The sequence below is a fragment of the Pholcus phalangioides genome, unplaced genomic scaffold (assembly GCF_987345545.1).
Source record: "Pholcus phalangioides strain wild (caught in Gottingen) unplaced genomic scaffold, Ppha-v1.0 ptg000022l_1, whole genome shotgun sequence".
NCBI lineage: Eukaryota > Metazoa > Arthropoda > Arachnida > Araneae > Pholcidae > Pholcus > Pholcus phalangioides.
In genome coordinates, this window is record NW_028301615.1 from 14541587 (window position 1) to 14561192 (window position 19606).

Consider the following 19606-nt stretch of genomic DNA (forward strand, 5'->3'; position numbering starts at 1 on the left):
GCATTTAGCTACTACTGTTGCAGGTTATGAATCAAAATTTAAAGGATTGCATGATATGCTCATAAGTTACACCAAAATATGTTTATGTACGTGTGAATTTTTTGAAATTTCATCCTACATTTTGTCTATAAAACACTGTAATTCGAAAAACAAATGTGATAGACCTTAGATTTTGGTACATAACCTCAAAAATGTATAGCAAAATATCACATTAAAATTTCGTAAGGATGCAATGAATCAATTTTTGCAAGTCATGTCACAAGTAAAATGTCAAAAAAATAGCATTCTTCGTAAAAAACATATAGTATACATATAGAAACATATAAGTCTTTATTCGCGTATTACTTGTATGTAAAAACGCAACACTAAAGTGAACATAACATTGCTTCTAAGCATCATATAAACAAAACAAGGCCTGTTTTGGAATCACAATAAACAGTGCTTTTATAAAAACTAAAAAAATTTAAAATCTATATTTTCTTCCAAAATGGCGTTTTCAACGTTGTCGGATGCGGTTAAGTAAAGTTTTCTGTGATTCTGCACCATTTGTGAGTAAAAGTTTAAATTATTTTCGTCAAAAGAACCTCTACGTTATAATAATTATTATTTATTGCAAACAACACTTTTTTTTGTCGATTGGTCCATTTTTCTTAATGTGACATATACTATTTGTCAACCCTGTGTGTGTGTGTACAGTTTTTTTCTTTTTTCACCTCTGAAGTGGATAATAGCTTCAGTAGGAATCTCACCTTAGGAGAAACGCATCAGCTTCCACGGTTATCATCCTGTAGAGCGTGGACGTACATTTGATTCTCAATTCGTCGCTCCTGAAATGATAATGCTGAACTTTCATCCTGAGCCCGAGGTTGGATATTTCCGTTCCGTCTGAATACCTGATTGTAGGATACTTGATGACGTGCTCCCTTTTAGGCTATAAAGATAACCAAACATTGGGACATTTACAGGAAATTATATCGGTTACGGGTAATGATTTAAATTGAAATATGTTACGTGTAACAAACGCGAGTAAACAGTTGATACCTCCATTCCGTTAACAACCCAGCGTATGTGAGCAGGAATGGCCGTCCTAGCTGAACTGCAATTGATATTCACCAAGTCACCAACGTCGTACCAAGCTTGATTACCTTTGATGGTTGGACCTTTCTGATCCGAAGCTTTATGCGAAACTAAGAGTATATAATATGTTGTAAATAAAATTATTATGTACGTTTAATCACATTTACGGATACGTAAATTATTCATCTGTATTACAAGAAACTTGATATAGTCTGTCGAAGAGTTTTATGGACAACCGTTTTTCTTGAATAACAAATCAACCGTTCCACATTTCGATCTCAATTTTTTTACACGTGAATCCAGTACCAGTAACGTCATTCACGATAGTTGAACAGAATTTTTCCTCAGGAAATGACTTGACAAAAATTTAAAAACACCTGTCACAAAAGTATATAGAGATCAGCATAATTCTGATATTCACAGTTTCACAGTTGCGCTATCGCCACGGATTGTTTGAAATACTTACATCGGGCATGCTGAAAAAAGTATTTGCGACATCAGAGTTTCTGGTAAAAACTTGACCTTTGACCTCTCCCGGTCGTGTAAGAGAAACGGAATCCAGAGAAACTAACTTTGCATATTTCGCTACTTCAACGCCGTAATACTTGAAAACTGACCACATTGGGAATAAGTATGAAGTAATAATAGACCGCCAAAGGTTCGCTATATGATTTAGGTCTGGGCTCATACCCGACCATCTTAACTCACGTCACTTATTAACAGCAAATCTCGCACTAGTGGATGTAGATGTAAGTATAGGGAGGCTTTGCTCTATTGACACATCTAACAATGACCCTCTATTGTATTTAATTTGATTGAAAGTAGCGAGGTTCCGAAAATGTCCTGATATAGTCTTTGGACTTCTGCCGACCTCACAAAAACCATCAAAATTATTTTTATTAAGATAAATTCCATTGACATTTTTAATCTGTCTGGTAAATCATATTCTAATATGTCGGGTGAATTCAAAGTTTTATCGGTTAATTATAAATCTAATCCGGTAAATCACATTTTAAAGTGGTAAATTATATTTTGATCTTGTAAATTACATTGCTATCCGGTAAGAGTCAGGGAAAAAAATATAACATGGCTATTACAGATATTCTTTTGTGTTCGAAAAAGGCTTTGTGCCACTTGTTTTTATGAATTTTACACAAAATCGTATGAAATAGAGATAAATATTCCTTAATAACTTTGAACCATGATTTTTATATGTTAATATATTTAATTAGGACCATGAAATAAAACGTATTCATAATAGTTACTTGACATGTATCTCCCTCCCCACCATACTTTGAAGCAGTAGAAAATTAAAGCCTTCTCCCACACACACGATTCTGAATTTGAGTTTAAGATGAAAAAGAATAAAAGAAGGGGAAAAGTAAAAGTTTATGTGTATCATTGTTTTTGAGTTAAGAAACAATTTAAAAATTCCCCTCAAAAGAAAGAAAGTATGATTGTTCTCTTTCACGAAGATTAGTCGATCGAAGTAACAGTTGGCGGCTCTCACGCAGCTGTTCTCAGATATATATCTACCAATTTATTGCTCGACTCCTTTATATGTTATATATTTTTCCTCTTCTTTCTCGTCTGAATGCCACGTTAAATCGTTTCTGTTGGGATAGTTTCATCGATTTCGACGATTACGTATGCTGGTGCGTCAGAAGTTCAACCATTTGATGACTTGTTTCTTGAGATATTCCTACTTTTTATGCATGTACAGTCGAACTTGGTAAATTCGAAGTTCAAGGGGCCAACAAAAATGTTCTAATTATTTAATTCATCAATATAGGGGATAACTATATTTTCCCATGAGTGAAAGACTCCTAATAATTATATAGATGTATTGAGTGATATTATCACTCATTATGAAAGTTTCCTCGTTGTTGCAACTAGTGTTTGTAAAAAATGTCAAGAACCAAGAAAACTACTTGTTTAATAAGTTTGCAATTTTAATTTGTTTTAGTTTGGATGGTGTTAAACTTTGTTAATCCTTACTTTTGTTCTAAAATAAACGGACAATAATGATAAAGAAACATGAATCTCCAACACATTTTTTACCAGATGTGTGACTGGGATTTCAGCACTACTGCTTTTAATATTTTTTTTTCTGTAGAGAGAGAAGATTGCTACTCTCTCTCTCTCTCTCACGCACACACTCACAAACAAACGAACGAGCAAACAAAGTTTTTCCAGACTAGTTACATTTTCATCTGCTCTTTGCAGGTGTTAATGAAATCTTCAAAGATCCTGTAAAGCTTCAGCTTCCCACGGAAATAGAAAAGCTAGAGCATGGACCTATTAACGAAAATATTGCTTCTTATTTAGATCCCAAACAAAAAAAATTTAGATTTGGTTGATTGTAATTTTTTCATGCTCGATGTATGTTGCATTCTCGAAAAGTAAATTCTTCAGTTAACAACGAAATTAAGAAAAGGAGGACAGACTATTTTTCAGCTAGAAAACATGCATTTTGCAAATGAAACGTCCGATTCAAACCTCGAATTATCCTAAACATGGCAAAAATGATCGGATTAAACAGGTAATTTTTAACATTAAATTGAGCTAGAAACGTGAGGGGAATTACTAAAATTCGAGTTATCCAAAAATACAAAATAGCCAAGTTCGTCTGTATCAGCCAAAATGATAAAACTTCATTATGTCAAATCACTCAAGCTGACGCGATTGATAAAAAAATACACAAATACAGGGTGTTCGTAATTAAAGTTCCATATTTAGAGCTGTCGACAACTATTACCTAGGACATGCGCGATCTTTCTGGGGAGTAAGACGTTGAGTAATCTTCATGGCCATTTCACGAACTGACCAATTTTAAGCTTTGGCAGCAATATACCCAAAAATAGATAATAATAAATAACCCCTTTCTTACATTCACCGGCGAAATTGCCCAGAATTTAAAATTTTCAATGATGAATGAAAAAAAAAAAATGCTCGAAAATACCTTAAATATGAATCTACATAAAGAAATGTGACATGTCACAAAGGTCCACGCAACTAATTATAGCTGTGCGTGTTGTTTTTTTTTTGAAAATTCGGCTTTTTTCTTGCTTTCCTTGAAATATTACCAAAGTATTGTTAGTTTTTCATAAATAACTACGGTTTCAAAATAGTAGAACTTTGATATATATTTTACTGGGGATTCCGTGAGAAAATTCATCAATGAAGAGGCTTGAGATTATGAGTTCACATGATGGCAAATATCCACTGCAACCTTCATTAGATAGAAGTATGTCGAATATTCTCCTATTTCTTATATTTTTTTCATCCATCAGAAACATTGTGAGCCCCTCGCCCCGAAATTCTGAAACCATTATTACAACAATGATTCGACGACACTATCACCACCATACCCGATTGAGTCGAAAAATACTTTCACCACTATCACGGTTGCAACATGCATGCATACATACATACCGACAAAAGAATGAATAAAATACAAGAAAAGAAAAATAGAGAAACCAATATATCTGATATGTATATATTCGCCACTCTGTACCGTGATACGGCTTCGCAGACGAGCTCCTGTCGCCAATGACTATCTCTTCACTTGCACTTGAATATACTTGTGGTATGGAGCTGGTGCACTTTATGCTGATTTTTTCTCCCCAGAAGTGAGTGTAATCGATAGTGAAATCCAATCCGATGACAGTCGTTTGCAAACCATTCGCATGTCTCATGGGCGGGTAACGGGACTCTGTCGTTGGCAATACCTACAAAAACACACAATTCGATACCATAAAAATTGAACTATTCCTGTTAGAGAGAAACAACATGGAAAAGGTAAATTCGGTGCAACTCCATTGTAGGAACAAAACAGACGGTATCTTGTTTTATTTTGGTTGCGTAGAATGCAAAATAAATGTCGATCAAATAATCCCGCTCAAGTGGATTTATTGAGAAGGACGAAAAAGCATATACGATGTTATTGCGAAATGGACCCGATTATCCGGCCTTAATTTACTAGCATTGGGTTATTCGAGGTACTTTCATAAACTGAGGTGCATTAACGGAATATACTTACGGAATCAGAGGTGTAACGCAAATAAATTAATTGCTTCTTATTCAAGTCATAGATGTCGAACAGTCAAAGTTTAAAATAATAGTAGTAGCCCATTGGAAATAATCAAAGTAGTACCTCGGGACTATCTTTTGGGAGCATTTTCATTTAATATATCCATAAATAGTCTATGTTTCGTTGATTTAACTGGTAAAATCATCATACGTAGAGACTAGCTAATCAGCAAATTCACCCCCAGGTTTGGGCAGTACAGAGGGAGATTTTTTTCAACCCATGGTACATTTATCTATTAACGATCAGGAATGATACATCTCATCCAAAACACATGGAAGAAATTCATTCTAGCTCTCTCACTGTTTTCTTTACCTTTTTTCCCCATCGTGAAACTTTATTGTGACTCTATGAACGGAAATTTTTTTTTCTTTTTCCTGTTCTTTCTGTCTCTCTCTCTCTCTCTCTCTCTTCACTCTCGACGCAGCATTTTTTACATCTCTTATAGTCTTTCTGTGCAAATGTTTGTACTTCCCACGCATCGAGCTTATATTACTGGAGGGAGTATAACGTCAGCGGTCTCCGCCTTGGCAGTACTGAGAACGGTGTCCCCCCCCCAACATCTCCGTTTTTTTTTATTTTTTTTATTTTAGTGGGGATTTTCCGCCACAAAATAATTTTTAAAATTGAATTGAATTTTTGATTTTCGAAATATTGAGCTCGCTTAGAGATACGAAGCCAGCCCAGAAAATTAAATATAAAATAATGAGATAGACCCACTTTTACGGTGGATATCCATGCAATAACATTTATTTCAGCTTTTTATTTATATCTTCTCAATCACGAAAATGAGAATTAATGTCTCCGTATTGTCTTATATTACTCAATTGCATCAATCCGTATAGTTTATAATGTTTTTTAATTAATTATGGGCCCATATAAATTACATTGAAGAAATTACGCAGCTTTAATCAAGCATTTTTTGAAGCAAAAACAGGCTTATCGATTCATTTCTATGTTTCTTTAATTTAAATATGTTCTTTTCATGAATCATACTTTCAGCATTGACGAAATTGATAATTTCAAAATTAATGAAAGATAATTCCAGAATTAATGAAAGAAAATTCCAAAATTAATGAAGGAAAATTCCAGAATTGAGGAAAGAATTTATTCCAGAATTAATGAAATAAATAATTTCATCTTCTTTTTTATCTTTAGATGACTTCTCCATTCTTTTCTTAATCTTTAAAAGTCAATATTTAGAGACCGAACTGTACATTTCTATGAGCAAATTGCCAGGCACAAACTTTGTTTTCCCCGAGTCACGTGGTTTCCTTGCATTTGATGTTTCTGCCGGTGCGGGGGATGGATGCTTAAATAAATAATTTTGGGTCTGGTGCTCTACATCACAGTTCACGGTCACGGTCTAAGGTATGAAGAAAGAAACTAGTTTTTGTGTGAGGTTTATCGCAGATACCTCAAATAAAGTTGGTCCAAATTTTCAACAAAATTACACGTGAAGGGGTTGAGGAAAGAGACTTTTTGAGATGACTTATCTGCCATCTCTGAAAGAATAATAGTAGAACCATAACGGACATCTAAAGGGCTGAAATAGTGTGCTCCTACGGGGAGTGTAAGTCAATAGGTAGTAATAGGTAAGTAAATAGGTTGAAGCCCTTTGATGGAATTCAGTTAGAACGTCCGTCAATGAGAGGTTCACGCTAACTGAGAGTATCCGATACGAAACTTTCGTGTCTGAAGTATGAGTGTCTAAATACACCCTACATTGACTTCTTACAAAAGTATATTCTGGCTTACTCGTAATTTGACTGCCTGAACTTTGTTATACCATCGAAAAAGACGCTTGTATACGAGTGGAGCGTAGCTGGATATAACCACTGGTGGCAAGTTCTGAGGGGCGGAAAATATTAAGAATGAGTGGTCAGGAAAATAAATAAAATGAGAGATTGGGAAAAAATTATAGCACGCAAGGCTTTGATATCATAAACGCGCTTCTGCCTAAGAAATGACGGGCTAGGTGAGACCATTTAACTGGCAAATCAACTTTTCTAGTGAGCGAGAAAAAGAGCGATCTTGAGAACAAGGGACTAGGTCAGTGAGTGACAGAATGAGTGGTATAGAGAGCAAGAGATCAGGTCAGTAAACCACCAAAATTATGGCTTGGAAAACAAGAGACCATAGGCAGGATGCTGAAGAGGGTGGAGGGGGAACTTTCAATTTTGAAAAAGATTGCGTGTGGACATTTGCTTCTCCCCGTTTACTATACACCCACCCTTGGTGACCGCCCCCCCCTACTGTCTGAGGAGTCTGTGTCCGCTTATACAAGAACAAAAACTATTGGATGACTAAAAGGGAGTGACATAGAGACATAGATGTCAGGTCTGTAAAATACCAAAAGAGTGAGTGAAGATAACAAAGGACTAGATCATCGAGTGGCCTAGAGAGCAAAGGTTCAGATCAATAAAACGACCAAAACTATGAAGAGAGCAAGGGACTAGATCACTGAATGGCTTAGAGAGCAAGACAATAAGTCAGTGAACAATCATAAGAGTGACGTAGAGAGACATGTCGTTGAGCGGCCAAAAGAGTAATCTGGGGGGGGTACGAGGGCGTAAATCAGTCGTTGATCAAAAGAGTGCAAAAGATCAAAAAAGAGACAGAGGAGTGTTCACAGAGATGGGCGGCCAAGTGGATCTAGGGTAAGTAGTGAGGGGTCAAGAAAATTCTACTAGAATGGTAAAAGTGCGGCAAACTTCGTATAGCCCGCAGACGGCAAAAAAAGGCATCCGTTTCTCCATCGAATATACCTCTTTAAGTCCCTTATATTAAAATACACTCGCACGAAATTCTTTTTGGCAGACCCTTACATATACAAATACAACGCCACAACAGGCAAATTGCCCAACGAGGTGGCTGACTTAATAACATCATGGATCCCCGAACCATTTTTCCCCGAGCCCACACCCCCCAACGAATCGGTATATGCGGGAATGTGCGTGTATGTGTAGTGCAACCTGACGTAAAGTTTGTTTCTGTGTAATGCTTGTTATGTGTAGTGCTGCCATCTGCCACCAGTTTTTCTAACTATGAGGGAAGTGTTATGATTGAATGATTTATCGTTGTAGGACTGTTGCTCTCTGTGGCGAGACTTTTTAACAGGGAGATCGGCTCGCATTTGCGCCTTGATGTTGGGAACCACAGAAAACCAACTTCAGCCGACCACCACTGTGGGGTTCGAACCCGGATCCTCGCATCGCGAGTCCGTCACTATAACCACTCGACCACCACAGCGGCAAAAAACATGAATGTGTACAACATAGAATAAATAATATCATTGTGTTTTTATTGAGAATTTTCTATAGTATATGGCATACTTATTGTAATCAGAGTTTCCATCTGTAATCGTAACGATATACGTCATCGATATGCGATTTCAAAGTGATTGCTGTTACTAAGCCGCATGCGATCATAAAGACAGTGCAGTATGTTAAACTACACCTCGCATATCAAACATACTTGCAGTGAATCTCGGTAATAATAATAATACGGACAATGTATATGTGTAAGATAACACTACTCAATACACTTTCGGGAGGAGGAGGACGGGGGTGGGGTGGGGTATACCAAACGGTAGAAACGACGGAAACTGCACGGACGTGGTGTAACCTTATCCGAGATCGATGCCAAGCTCGCCGCAAATTGAACAGGCAACTCACTATCTCGTAAATTGCCCTCACTTCTGAAATCTCTAGAGGAAAATGGAATTGATTGCATTAGCATTAGCTACCCCTTCTCTTGCTTATCCGGGCATTTCTCTATTTTTTGTTATTCTCGTTTGGTAGTCGATACAAAGGGTGACTATATCGGGATTATCGTGATTCCCCAACACTTTCGGGCTATCTATAGCTGGAACGAAAATGTTGAGATAAGGTTACGCTGATCCAATTTAATAATTAATTTTAATCGCATACATTGTGAGTACCTTATACAATACAATGGCAATGCACACGATAGCATGTTTCTATCTTTACGTGTAAATTTTAATAGATAGCATTTTAGTATTGGTGTATAAGCTGAGTTACCTAGCACACTCTACCTCAAAATGATTACGTTTTAAGGCTTCAAAATATTTGCTGCTAAAAGTACCGACTTCTGTATAGTTCTCAGATCGTCCGCGGCCACACCCTCTACCACTACTACTTCTACTTCTAACTTCGAGGCGCGAATGTGAGCTAATCCCATAATAAAAGTCTTTCCGCAGGGAGCAGGCAGGCCTTCAACGTGATGCCTACGTAACATGGAAATTCAAGCATTTACCATCTTTACTTCAAATATACAAAAATAAACGCCACAACAGGCAAAATGCCCAACGAGGTGGCTGCTATAAAAGAACGATGGCAGCACCAGCAAGACCACGAATCAAACACAACTTTGACAACATGAAATCGTTAGGACCATGCATTTAGATACACTCACACAACTTGCAGTTGTCATAGTTGTGCCGTTTCGTGTTCCTGCTGGTGCTGCTCTCTGCCTCCCATATTTTGAAGTGAAGATGATAAAGGCTTGAATTTATGACAGCCTGCTTCTGCGGAGAGATTTTTTTTAAATGGGAGACCGACTCGAATTTGCTCCTGGATAGTTGAAAAACCGTCCTCTAAAACTACTACTGCTGCAAAAACGTTCATGCATCTCGCAAAGATGCCTTTGGGGAATCTCTAACTAATTTTTTCATGTCCAGAAGTCGTGTGTGCACGTGTATCATGTCGGCATGAAAAGATTTACGGCCACACGTGATACACGGCGGTCCTCTGCAGAAAGACCTTCCAGGAAGGGAAATTTTCTCCTCTGCATTGACCTTTTCAACTTGGGGGAATAAGTTGAATGGCTTGGACTCATCGCTTCACTGCAACGCACGTGAGGCAACACTTCATGTTAGCTTGCTGAACAAATTGGCAAAATAAGGTCAAATAGTACTGCAGGATTAGTTAAACTTGACAGGTCAATTTTTTTGCTTTCTCTGCGCAACTGTTGCAATGTGTGCAAGTGATACGAAGCCTATTTATTTGATTATTTATCGTGCACCTCTGCCCGCCAGGATCCTAAGCTATAAATATTCATTTGTTTGCCATTGTAAAATTGTTCAAACCATTGTTCCCGATGAAATTTTGTTCAAGTCATCAATCATCAAATCCCGGGGGAGGGGGGGGGGGCGTTTCTTCTCCACTCGTTTGGCTGCAATTACATCTTCGATTCGAAACAAAGCGTCTAATCCTTGATTTAAACAATAACCGGTAAATAAGAATGTTTGAAACTTCAAACGTAAAATATATATTTTTTCTTCTAACGGTCTAATATCCAAGTTATTACTGATACCCAACTGTCAACGAACCAGAAGTACTCGTGGACGACATTACTAACACTGTACAATTCACACACAACTGATCCCTTAAGAAGTGACAAAAGCTGCTTCCCAAGTTTTCGACAACGGGATTCGTTGAGATTGGTAATCCACTTCACAGTGGTGCAACAACTTGTTCATTACTTTTGTTATGAGAATGACCCTAGTAGACTAATACCGTATAATTACCTTCGTATAATCCACCGATACGAATTCGGTTTCTTTGAGGAAAAAATGTCTCTCATCTAAACCATTTCAAACCCTGAGCGCACAAACGTGCGGGGTACTTCCTTCTCGTTTTGGATATTCTGTTTAACCTCAGGGACTTAGTCCGGACTTCAAAGATTATGTGTGTTATCGTTGAAGCCAAGTCTGAACTTTCTGTGGGGTTGATAATGGATATGTACAGTGAAGAAAGACAACACCCACTTATGGGTTCATCCCACGGGTCTGTTCTCCACCTACTTAGTCTGAAAAGGTAATATTCCCCGTGTGCGAATTTAACTATCTAGTTGTTGTTGATCCCATAGAGGGCGCTTATTTTTTGCTATTAAAATGAAAATCTTAAATATTGTGTGTGTGCGTGTGCGGTTTTTGTAATATTCAAAATATAATTTTCATTTCGACCTCTGATTTACTCCAGAACCTTTATTAATCCTTATCCTTTATCAGTTTTCAATATACAAACTATACTAACAATACAAAGGTTTTTAACAGCTGGCTGATGCGAAGATATATTTTGGAAAGAGAGAAATATTCAATTGCCCCTGCGGGAAATCGAACGCACGTCCTTTCACTTCCTGGGTGAACGCCCTACACCACTAGTTGAGTTAGGTCCAGTTCAGTGCACACGAGCTCCAAGGAAAGATTGAGATATTGGTTGCCTCTGTAGTCTAAATGCGTTCACCCGGAAAGTGAAAGGACGTGGGTTCGTTTCCCCGCAGAGTCAGTTGAATTTTCTCTTTCCAAAATATATCTCCGTATCAACCAGCTGTTAAAAACCTTCGTATGGACAGCGGAGAGTGACATCATCCTCGTATACTGACAATGTTAAACAGCGCAGTTGCATTGTTCCCGCTTAATCGGATATTGTGGAGTCCATATTATTTTTGAAGAAAAAAATATTTTCCTAATTAAATCTTTATAGTGCAAATAAAAATTGTTCTGATATAATCCGTACAAACAAATTCAGTTTTTTTTTACGAATAATTCGTAATGTACATGCATAAAATACGGTAATGGAATATTTTATTCACCATGCTAAACGATACAACGTAATTTTTACTACAAATCTGTAATCAGATGGCGAAATGTTATAAGTCACTTTTTCGGAATTTCACGGTGGCAAATTTATAAACAATATTTTGCCAAAATGGCTTTTTACTTAAGGCTTTTTACCTTATTACAATTTGACTTCGTTGTTTCCTGATAAACTGAAAAAGAAAATTTTGACGAACGAGAGAGACTCTGGAATGCGAACAACTCAATTTTTTGGGAAAAGTGACTTATGACATTTTCCCATCTGAGCACAGAAATATTGATCTTCGTACCTTCAGATTTTATATTCGACTATTCTCACATCACATAATCCTTCCACTCACAACTGACTTTAACGCATCATTTTGCACAAACCACTACTTAGTTGGATATGTTGTTCTATGATCTCCCACCCACAGCCAAGTTTAAAACCTCATTTCGCCACACAAACCATTGCTTAGTGAGATAAATTCTCGGTATAATCCTAGAACATTAAAGTTCCGGGCAAATGTAGCTCTCGGATTTACTTCCCATTGTCAATGAAGCCCTCTCTCATTGGGATTAGAAGTAATAAAGCACGTACCGAATAAAGATTTCGCCTTACCTCGACTCCATTGACGAACCACTTCATATGAGAAAATGGCTTGGAAGGTCCGGATGTACAAGTAATGTTGACGTTGTCTCCTATTTTATATGGAGGATCTAATCCATCGATGTTAGGTCCTTCGTTAGGGATTACTTGAAATAAATGGTGAGAGAAAATAGAAATAGAAAAAAAATAAGTGTGTATATAAATAGTTACGGGGAATTAAAAGGTTCTCCTAAATATTTGTTTTTGCATAAAATAAATTCAAAATATAATTAAAAGACACAAATTTTAGTTGGGAACATAAATTGAACACACGAAATATATTAGATATACTGCTGAACATATATTTTTGTGCATCTAGTCAAAAACTCCCGAAGAGACACTCCTGGATATTTCAGCTAAGCCACATCTATACTGATGTCTTACAGTTGAAAAAAAAAGGGGGGGGGGAAGGGGCCATTATATATAAAAATTTTATGGCAATGTATTATTACAAATTATTTGCAATGAATATTATACGTAGGAAGATACGAAGCACTTAATCGATGTGCAGGCTGTCCTATGAATTCGTAAATAGTTTAAAAAATTATAACAATTGTTATGGTTAGTATGTATGGCTATTATGAATTGGTATATGTTAATGCATTTTATGAAAAAGTTATTCCAACGAAGGGGGATTTTTTTCCTTTTGGGTACAGAAAAAATATTTAAAAATTTTAATGTAAAATAATTAAAATAGTAATATCAAAATTTAAAACCCGCCTATAAGACGGAGCCTTAGTGACCGTCTTAGGCAAGTTTTACTGTATAATTATTAAATTATTATAACTATTACTTAATTGATGGGAGAGTCAGGAACTAATGAGTTCTAATAAAAATACTTTTAGTTCTTGCTAATTTTTCCGACACAACCCAGCGTCTTTTGAGGTAACGGAAGTAAGTTGCTTTGCATCAGTCCGGGGTTTTGAGCGGTTCTATCTAACTGTCTATCTAGAACGGATGAGACGAAACCTGTCTAAAACGGAATCAAAATATAGTCTGTCCAATGATTAGTGCTTTCCTTTGCACCTTTATAAAAACGCAAATTTGTCTAAAACGGAATATTATTTCAGTCTATTGACGTTCCGTTTCGTACAGGTTTCACTGTAGTAATTTAATAATTTAGTAATTATAATAACTTCATAATTAAATATTGGATTAATTAGCCAAATAGATATCAACACTTCCTGACGCTAACCAAATAATGGCCAATTATCATTAATCAATTAGTTGATTAATTTAAACTTCATACTGTTCGGAGAAAATTAATTCATTTCAACAGTTAAACCCCGTTTTCAATGAACCAATTGACCATTGATGGTCGTGACGACTATTAATGGTCGGAGTAGATTAATTAGGTAATTAATAATAACTAATAACAGCTTAATCAGCGTCAGGAGTAAGCAATTTTAGCAATTGCTTAATTAGTGTCAAGAATGAATGAGTTCGTGGCAGTTAATTGTTTAGCATTAATTAGTTACTATTATTAAATAACTATAATTATTAATTAATAAAAAAATAATGAGTTCATGAGGATTGATTTATTCATTAACAACGTACTTTGACCTGGTAAAAGTTGGAAATGAAAACGTTTAAAAGCGTATTCCAGGCTTTTACTAACTCGCCTTGGTAAATCCTAGGTCTTACCACAGTCTTCGGGCTTTTACCGTAACATATATATAGGCCTACGTGTTTTTATAAGGAGATAAGTAAAAAGTCCTTAAGATTATATGAACTTCCTACCAGGGCTCTTTTATCCGCTCCGAAGTGTAAAAAAACCTCGAAAAATATTACTGGCTTTTTTCATTGAAAACTTTTCTCTCTCATCCGATTGATGCACTAATCAAATATAAAAGTATAGATGGCTGCTGTCAGATGTCAGCGTCACTTAAAGCTATTATATCCAGAAGCCCACAAAACTATTTATTGACTTAAAATAATGAGAACATTTTTTTTTCTTTCCATTCAATATTTTTTGTGCAGTGATCCATTTCATTGATTGAACATTCCAGGAATTTGGCAAAAATAAATAAATAACGCCACTATAATATACTATATATATTACTATAATAGAGTAATACATTACATTTAAATTACCGTATATCTTGGCTTATCAACCATGACGATGATTATACACAGACAGGGCCGTAACTAGGTCGGCTAAATTTAAGGGGTTGACAATTTGGGTTGGAATAAAAAAAAAACACCGTTATAAAATTATCGAATTTTACAGTTGCAAGGGTGGCAAAAATCCTAGTTAGGGCCCTGTACACAGTGTGCATAGCTACCAGCACGCACTGCATTTTGCTGGTGAACCGTTGATTCTGTATGCATACTTCCCATTAGAAATAGTATCCGAATAACGTGTAGTACTCAGATATGTCATTCATGTTGCAAGGGAGTTGCAAAGTTATTAGCATAAAAAATCCACTTTTTATACGGATACACCTTGTGCTCAAAAACTCATTTAGAAAGTTGTTTCCCTGTCTCTCCCGATGCCAACACCGGTAACAAAAGAATCCATGTCTCTGAGTACAATATTCGCTGAAATATTTCAATTCTAAAAATGAACAATAGTTAGGAAGAAACAACAAATCTTAACGGACAACGCTTTTTTCCCTTATTTTTGCTATTCTTTCCTCCGATTTTTTTAGTTCTATATAATATGTCAATGAACATTGCACTTAGACACGTGGATTTGTTTTTTGTTGACATCAGGCAATCAAGGCCAAAACATTCTAATTGTGTTTTAGAGCGCAGGGTATCCATATAAAAAGTATTTTGTTTAGTTTATTTGATCAACTATACAACCTCTTGCAACATGAATGACATATCTGAGTACTACACGTTATTTGGATACTTTTTCTAATTGAAAATATGCCTCCAGAATCAACGGATCACCTGTAAAATGATGAGTTATGCACTCTGTATATTTGAAAATATAATTGAGACTTACACTAATGCAACGCCTACGTTAATATTTTTTTCAGAAAGCACATTCCCCAAGAAATTAAAAAAAAAATCCATTCATACCAAATTTAATAAAACCTCACTACGACGATACCCGATATTATGATAAATTCCCACTTGAACGATACTTTTTCAAGTCTTGTTTGGAAATGCCTATTGTCTAATGTCTGACTGTTACCTCTTGCTATAACGAAAATTCCTCTATAACGATATTTGTTCATGGTCCGCAGAGTACCGTTATATCGAGTTCACTATATTTTTTTAAATAGCATTTTAACTATTCTGAATTGATTCCGAGCTTCTAGAAAGCATTTCTGCCAAAGCATTTAAAAAGACGTGAAAATAGTGATTGTACGAGAGTTACATTTTTTACCCTTTTCAAAGAGCGTCAGTTAAGTTGAACTATTTTAATTTTTTAGTTATTTCCTTCTTGTTAGCTGTGGTGCTTACCCCAACGATACGCTTACAAAAAAAGGAAAAAAATTGTAAATAGGATTTTATAATGCATTTGAATTGTGTAAATAATTTTGGAGAGGTATAGTGAAGATTGTGTCATCAGGTGGGAAAATTTTTTTACAGACTTTATGCGATTGCATTGCTAGTTTTCAATTATGGAGGAAATTGTTTTTTTTGAAATTTCAACGAAATACAATCAAAATCGGATGTAAGACCTTAGCTATAACGTAATTGCCAGTTTCGCTTGATTCCCTTAGAGAATAATGTCAAAGAATCTTGCTTGTGAAAAACCAAACGAACTGGAATATATATATTGCTTCATCAGATTTGTTGTAGCACTAAAATTTCCACCAAGGGTCTTATTTAGAACAGGAATTATTATTTATGCACAATAACTGTGTAACTGTGCACAATAACTAACAAATGTAAAAATTTTTGACGAAAAGCAACGTGTTTATGTGATCCCATTTAAACATTTTTTTTTTTCTGTCTCAATATTATGATCATAGTAATTTTATTGACAAAAGCATTTTATTGAATTTGATATCGTCCCCTCTCACGCCAGAAGCATGAATGTGCAATGTCCTTGGAAGACAAAAGAACGTGGGAAATGACTCTTTTGAAAGTTTCCTCCACCCATGTTACTGTATTTTCCTAAAATGTTTTCTAACGTTTTTAATTGTTTCAATAGCGATAGACATTCGTATTTCAGGCAAAACATAGCTAGCAAAATGACGTATCCAACCAGCTGATAAAAAAAGGTAAAAATTCGCGTATTCGTGCTTCTCTCATACGGGGGACAATGTATTTTTCACGCTTAAAAAGTCTTCGGTTGAAACGTCAAGCTTGGTTATGACGACAAAATTAAATGTTCAACATTCGTGCAACATTTGATTTCATTATAACCAAAATTTGACTGCACGGATACAAAAACAACTGATTTAATAAGTTAAAATAAAATTCTATATTTCCTCCATCAAAAAGTAATAACGCTTTATCGTCAAGTACTAAGTGGCCAAGATAATGTGCTACTGAATCCAATGACTAAGTCAGATGTGTGCGTGCGTGTATAGTCCTTCTTTTATATGTCTTATTATATCCGGTGCTCAATTTCTATCACGAATGATTACTTTCTTGAAGATCACCCGCAGAAAAGATCGCAAAACTTTCTCAAGAAATATATATATATAGACACAGAGATAGAGAGAAAGTGAGCATAGAGGCGTTTTTATTTTACTTTCCTCTTCTTATTTCTACTTCTCATTTCCCATTGTTCCCGTTATGGCCCAAACTTCCCGCCACAGGAAAACGTCTATCCCTCAAGCCACGGGATCTTAAATGTCTTCTTAATGCTCGTACTGGCGCTGCGGCCACATAATTGCTTCGGCCGACGTGATCGGGCTTTTTGCCTTTGCTTTTAAGTAAGTCTTTTCGCCGCTGTCTCGTTTACTACATTAACCCACGCTATCCTGGCTTCTTCTTTTGGTCGGAAAACTTCTCCCCCATTTAACCTCTCTTGCTTTTATTTTTTACCTTTTTCTTCTCTCTGTACCAACACAACATCTTCTATCCATACATGAGTAAAGCAGTATCTTCTTCCCTTGGTCCTTAATCAATTGGTTTACTCACTTACCTAACAATTCATGGTTCGTCTTGCCTTGTTTGTGGGTTTAGTTTCACTTTACTCGTTCGTTCGTCCGCGGAAGAAGGGTTGGTTGGGTAAAGAAAGAATAAGTAAAACTGCCAGAAAGGAGCGAAACAAGGCCCCTCGTTAGAAGATTGTGGTGTTGTGTGTGTAGTTTGCGTAAAGTTTCTGCCGAATTGTCTAATCGTGACGCAAATAGCTAGACTTCTTTTTCAGTCTCCTCAGATCCTATTTTGCTGAAGTTAAGCAAGAATGGCTTGAGTGAAATGTTTCCTTTATATCTCCTACCTGTTTTGTTATTTTTCTTTTTACTTCTGTCCGTAGTAACATGGTTTCTAGTGTCGTGAGGTGAATGAGTAATATGTTAATCATAGGAAGTAGTTTTACTTGTTCTTTTAACTCGATTTTTCAGCTTTCGTTACCTTTTTTTCTTTTTTTTTCTTCAGGAAACGGTTACAGGTGTTCGTTGTTTCCGATTGGGCAGTGACTGAAAATTTTTTCTTGTAATCTCTATATTCAGTATTGTATTGAAGGAAATAATCTAGATAAAAAGACCGTTATAACAAACATGGCTTATAACGAGAGCAACGAGTGATTTGCAAGTGATTGTAAAATAGCAATGTTAAAGATATATTCGGTAATAGAATGTTCACAATTAGGAAGGTTTTTTTTTTTTGGGCACTATAACGCTGAAACAATTTTAAATAAATGACAGTTTTTTCCTCGCTTCAAGATTTAAACATGGTAACTCTTATAATGATATACGGTCCTCGTAAAAATTACTCCAAGGTGTTGCAAACAAAGAATGAACGCCGGAAAGTCAAGTCAAATTTTTAACCCTCCCATTCCTATTTTTGTGTTCCTGTACTATACACATAGAATGCGTGATGATTGTATCCGACTACCGTCACTCTCACTCACTAAGAAATCTCGGGACCAGATGTTTGAAGTCGTTTCCGAATGTCTGAAAAAATTGTTCTGAAAAGAAAAACACATTAGTGCGAAAATGTTGACGAGATCATGAAAGCGTGGTGTTGAGCAATGATATGATGAATGAGTATTTCAATTGTTCAGTTCGTCGACTAAATCCCTTCGCCAAACGCTTCGAAAAACTATGCATCAGAGTCCGAAAACATATTTCATGACTAGAGTTGTGTTAATATCCGAATGAAATGATACCTAAAAGACTTTTTAATGTAGATGAAGCAGCAATTTTCTACAATTTCATATCATGACAGAACAAAAATTTGGAAATTCGCTTATAACAACAAGTCCATTATAACGACAATTTTCCTCGTGATTGTGAACTGTTTCTACAGTGAATGTGAACGCCACAACTTTGTCACTCGACTTATGTTATTTTATCCGTTATCTTATCTTATCGACTTATCTTATCCGTTATCTTATCTTATCCGTTATCTTATCTTATCCGTTATCTTATCTAATCGACTTATCTTATCTTATCGACTTATCTTATCGACTTATCTTATCCGTTATCTTATCTTATCGACTTATCTTATCTTATCGACTTATCTTATCCGTTATCTTATTTATCTACTTATCTTATCCCTTATCTTGAACTGTTGCTACCAGGGACATTTACTGTGTTATGAAAATGAAAGTTAGCTATCATTATAAAATAGTTGTTCACACTAAGATTGATTTGAAGTTGAGTATCAACATGGACGATATGTTGTGAATACAGAAAAAGATACACACGAATTCCATCACGGTTAACTGAACAATAATTGTGAATTATTTTATTAAAATTTACCAATAGAATACATTGAGAACTATGACAGTTATCAGAAATTCTCGTCAAGTTTTCATTTCACATACATGCATTCGTGCATTTTAATTAACGCAATTTTGTTGACTATTCTAGCCTTGGAAAGATCCACTATGTTGGTCGAGTGATCATAATGACGGACTCGCTGGACCCGAGTTGGAACCTTACCGTCACCATAGTGGTGGTCGGCTGAAGTTGGTATTCTGTTCCCAACATCGAGGCACGAATGTGACCTCGATCTCCCCGTTAAAAAGTCTCGCTGTAGAGAGCAACAGGTTTATATACAATTATTCAATCATTACACTTCACTCATAGTTAGAAAAATTGATGGC

At 35.9% G+C, this 19606-nt stretch overlaps 1 protein-coding gene across 1 annotated transcript in view; it reads right to left on the minus strand.

Annotated features, from left to right (window-relative positions):
• Positions 1-19606, minus strand: part of LOC149069509 (cell adhesion molecule 2-like) — a 60983-nt gene that overhangs the window by 5313 nt on the left and 36064 nt on the right. The window contains exons 4-7 of the mRNA XM_089249826.1: positions 12391-12524; positions 4595-4808; positions 1042-1187; positions 750-931 (exon numbers count right to left, since the gene is read on the minus strand). Coding sequence (XP_089105952.1) covers positions 750-931; positions 1042-1187; positions 4595-4808; positions 12391-12524 — 676 coding nt within the window. The remainder of the gene's footprint in view (positions 1-749; positions 932-1041; positions 1188-4594; positions 4809-12390; positions 12525-19606) is intronic.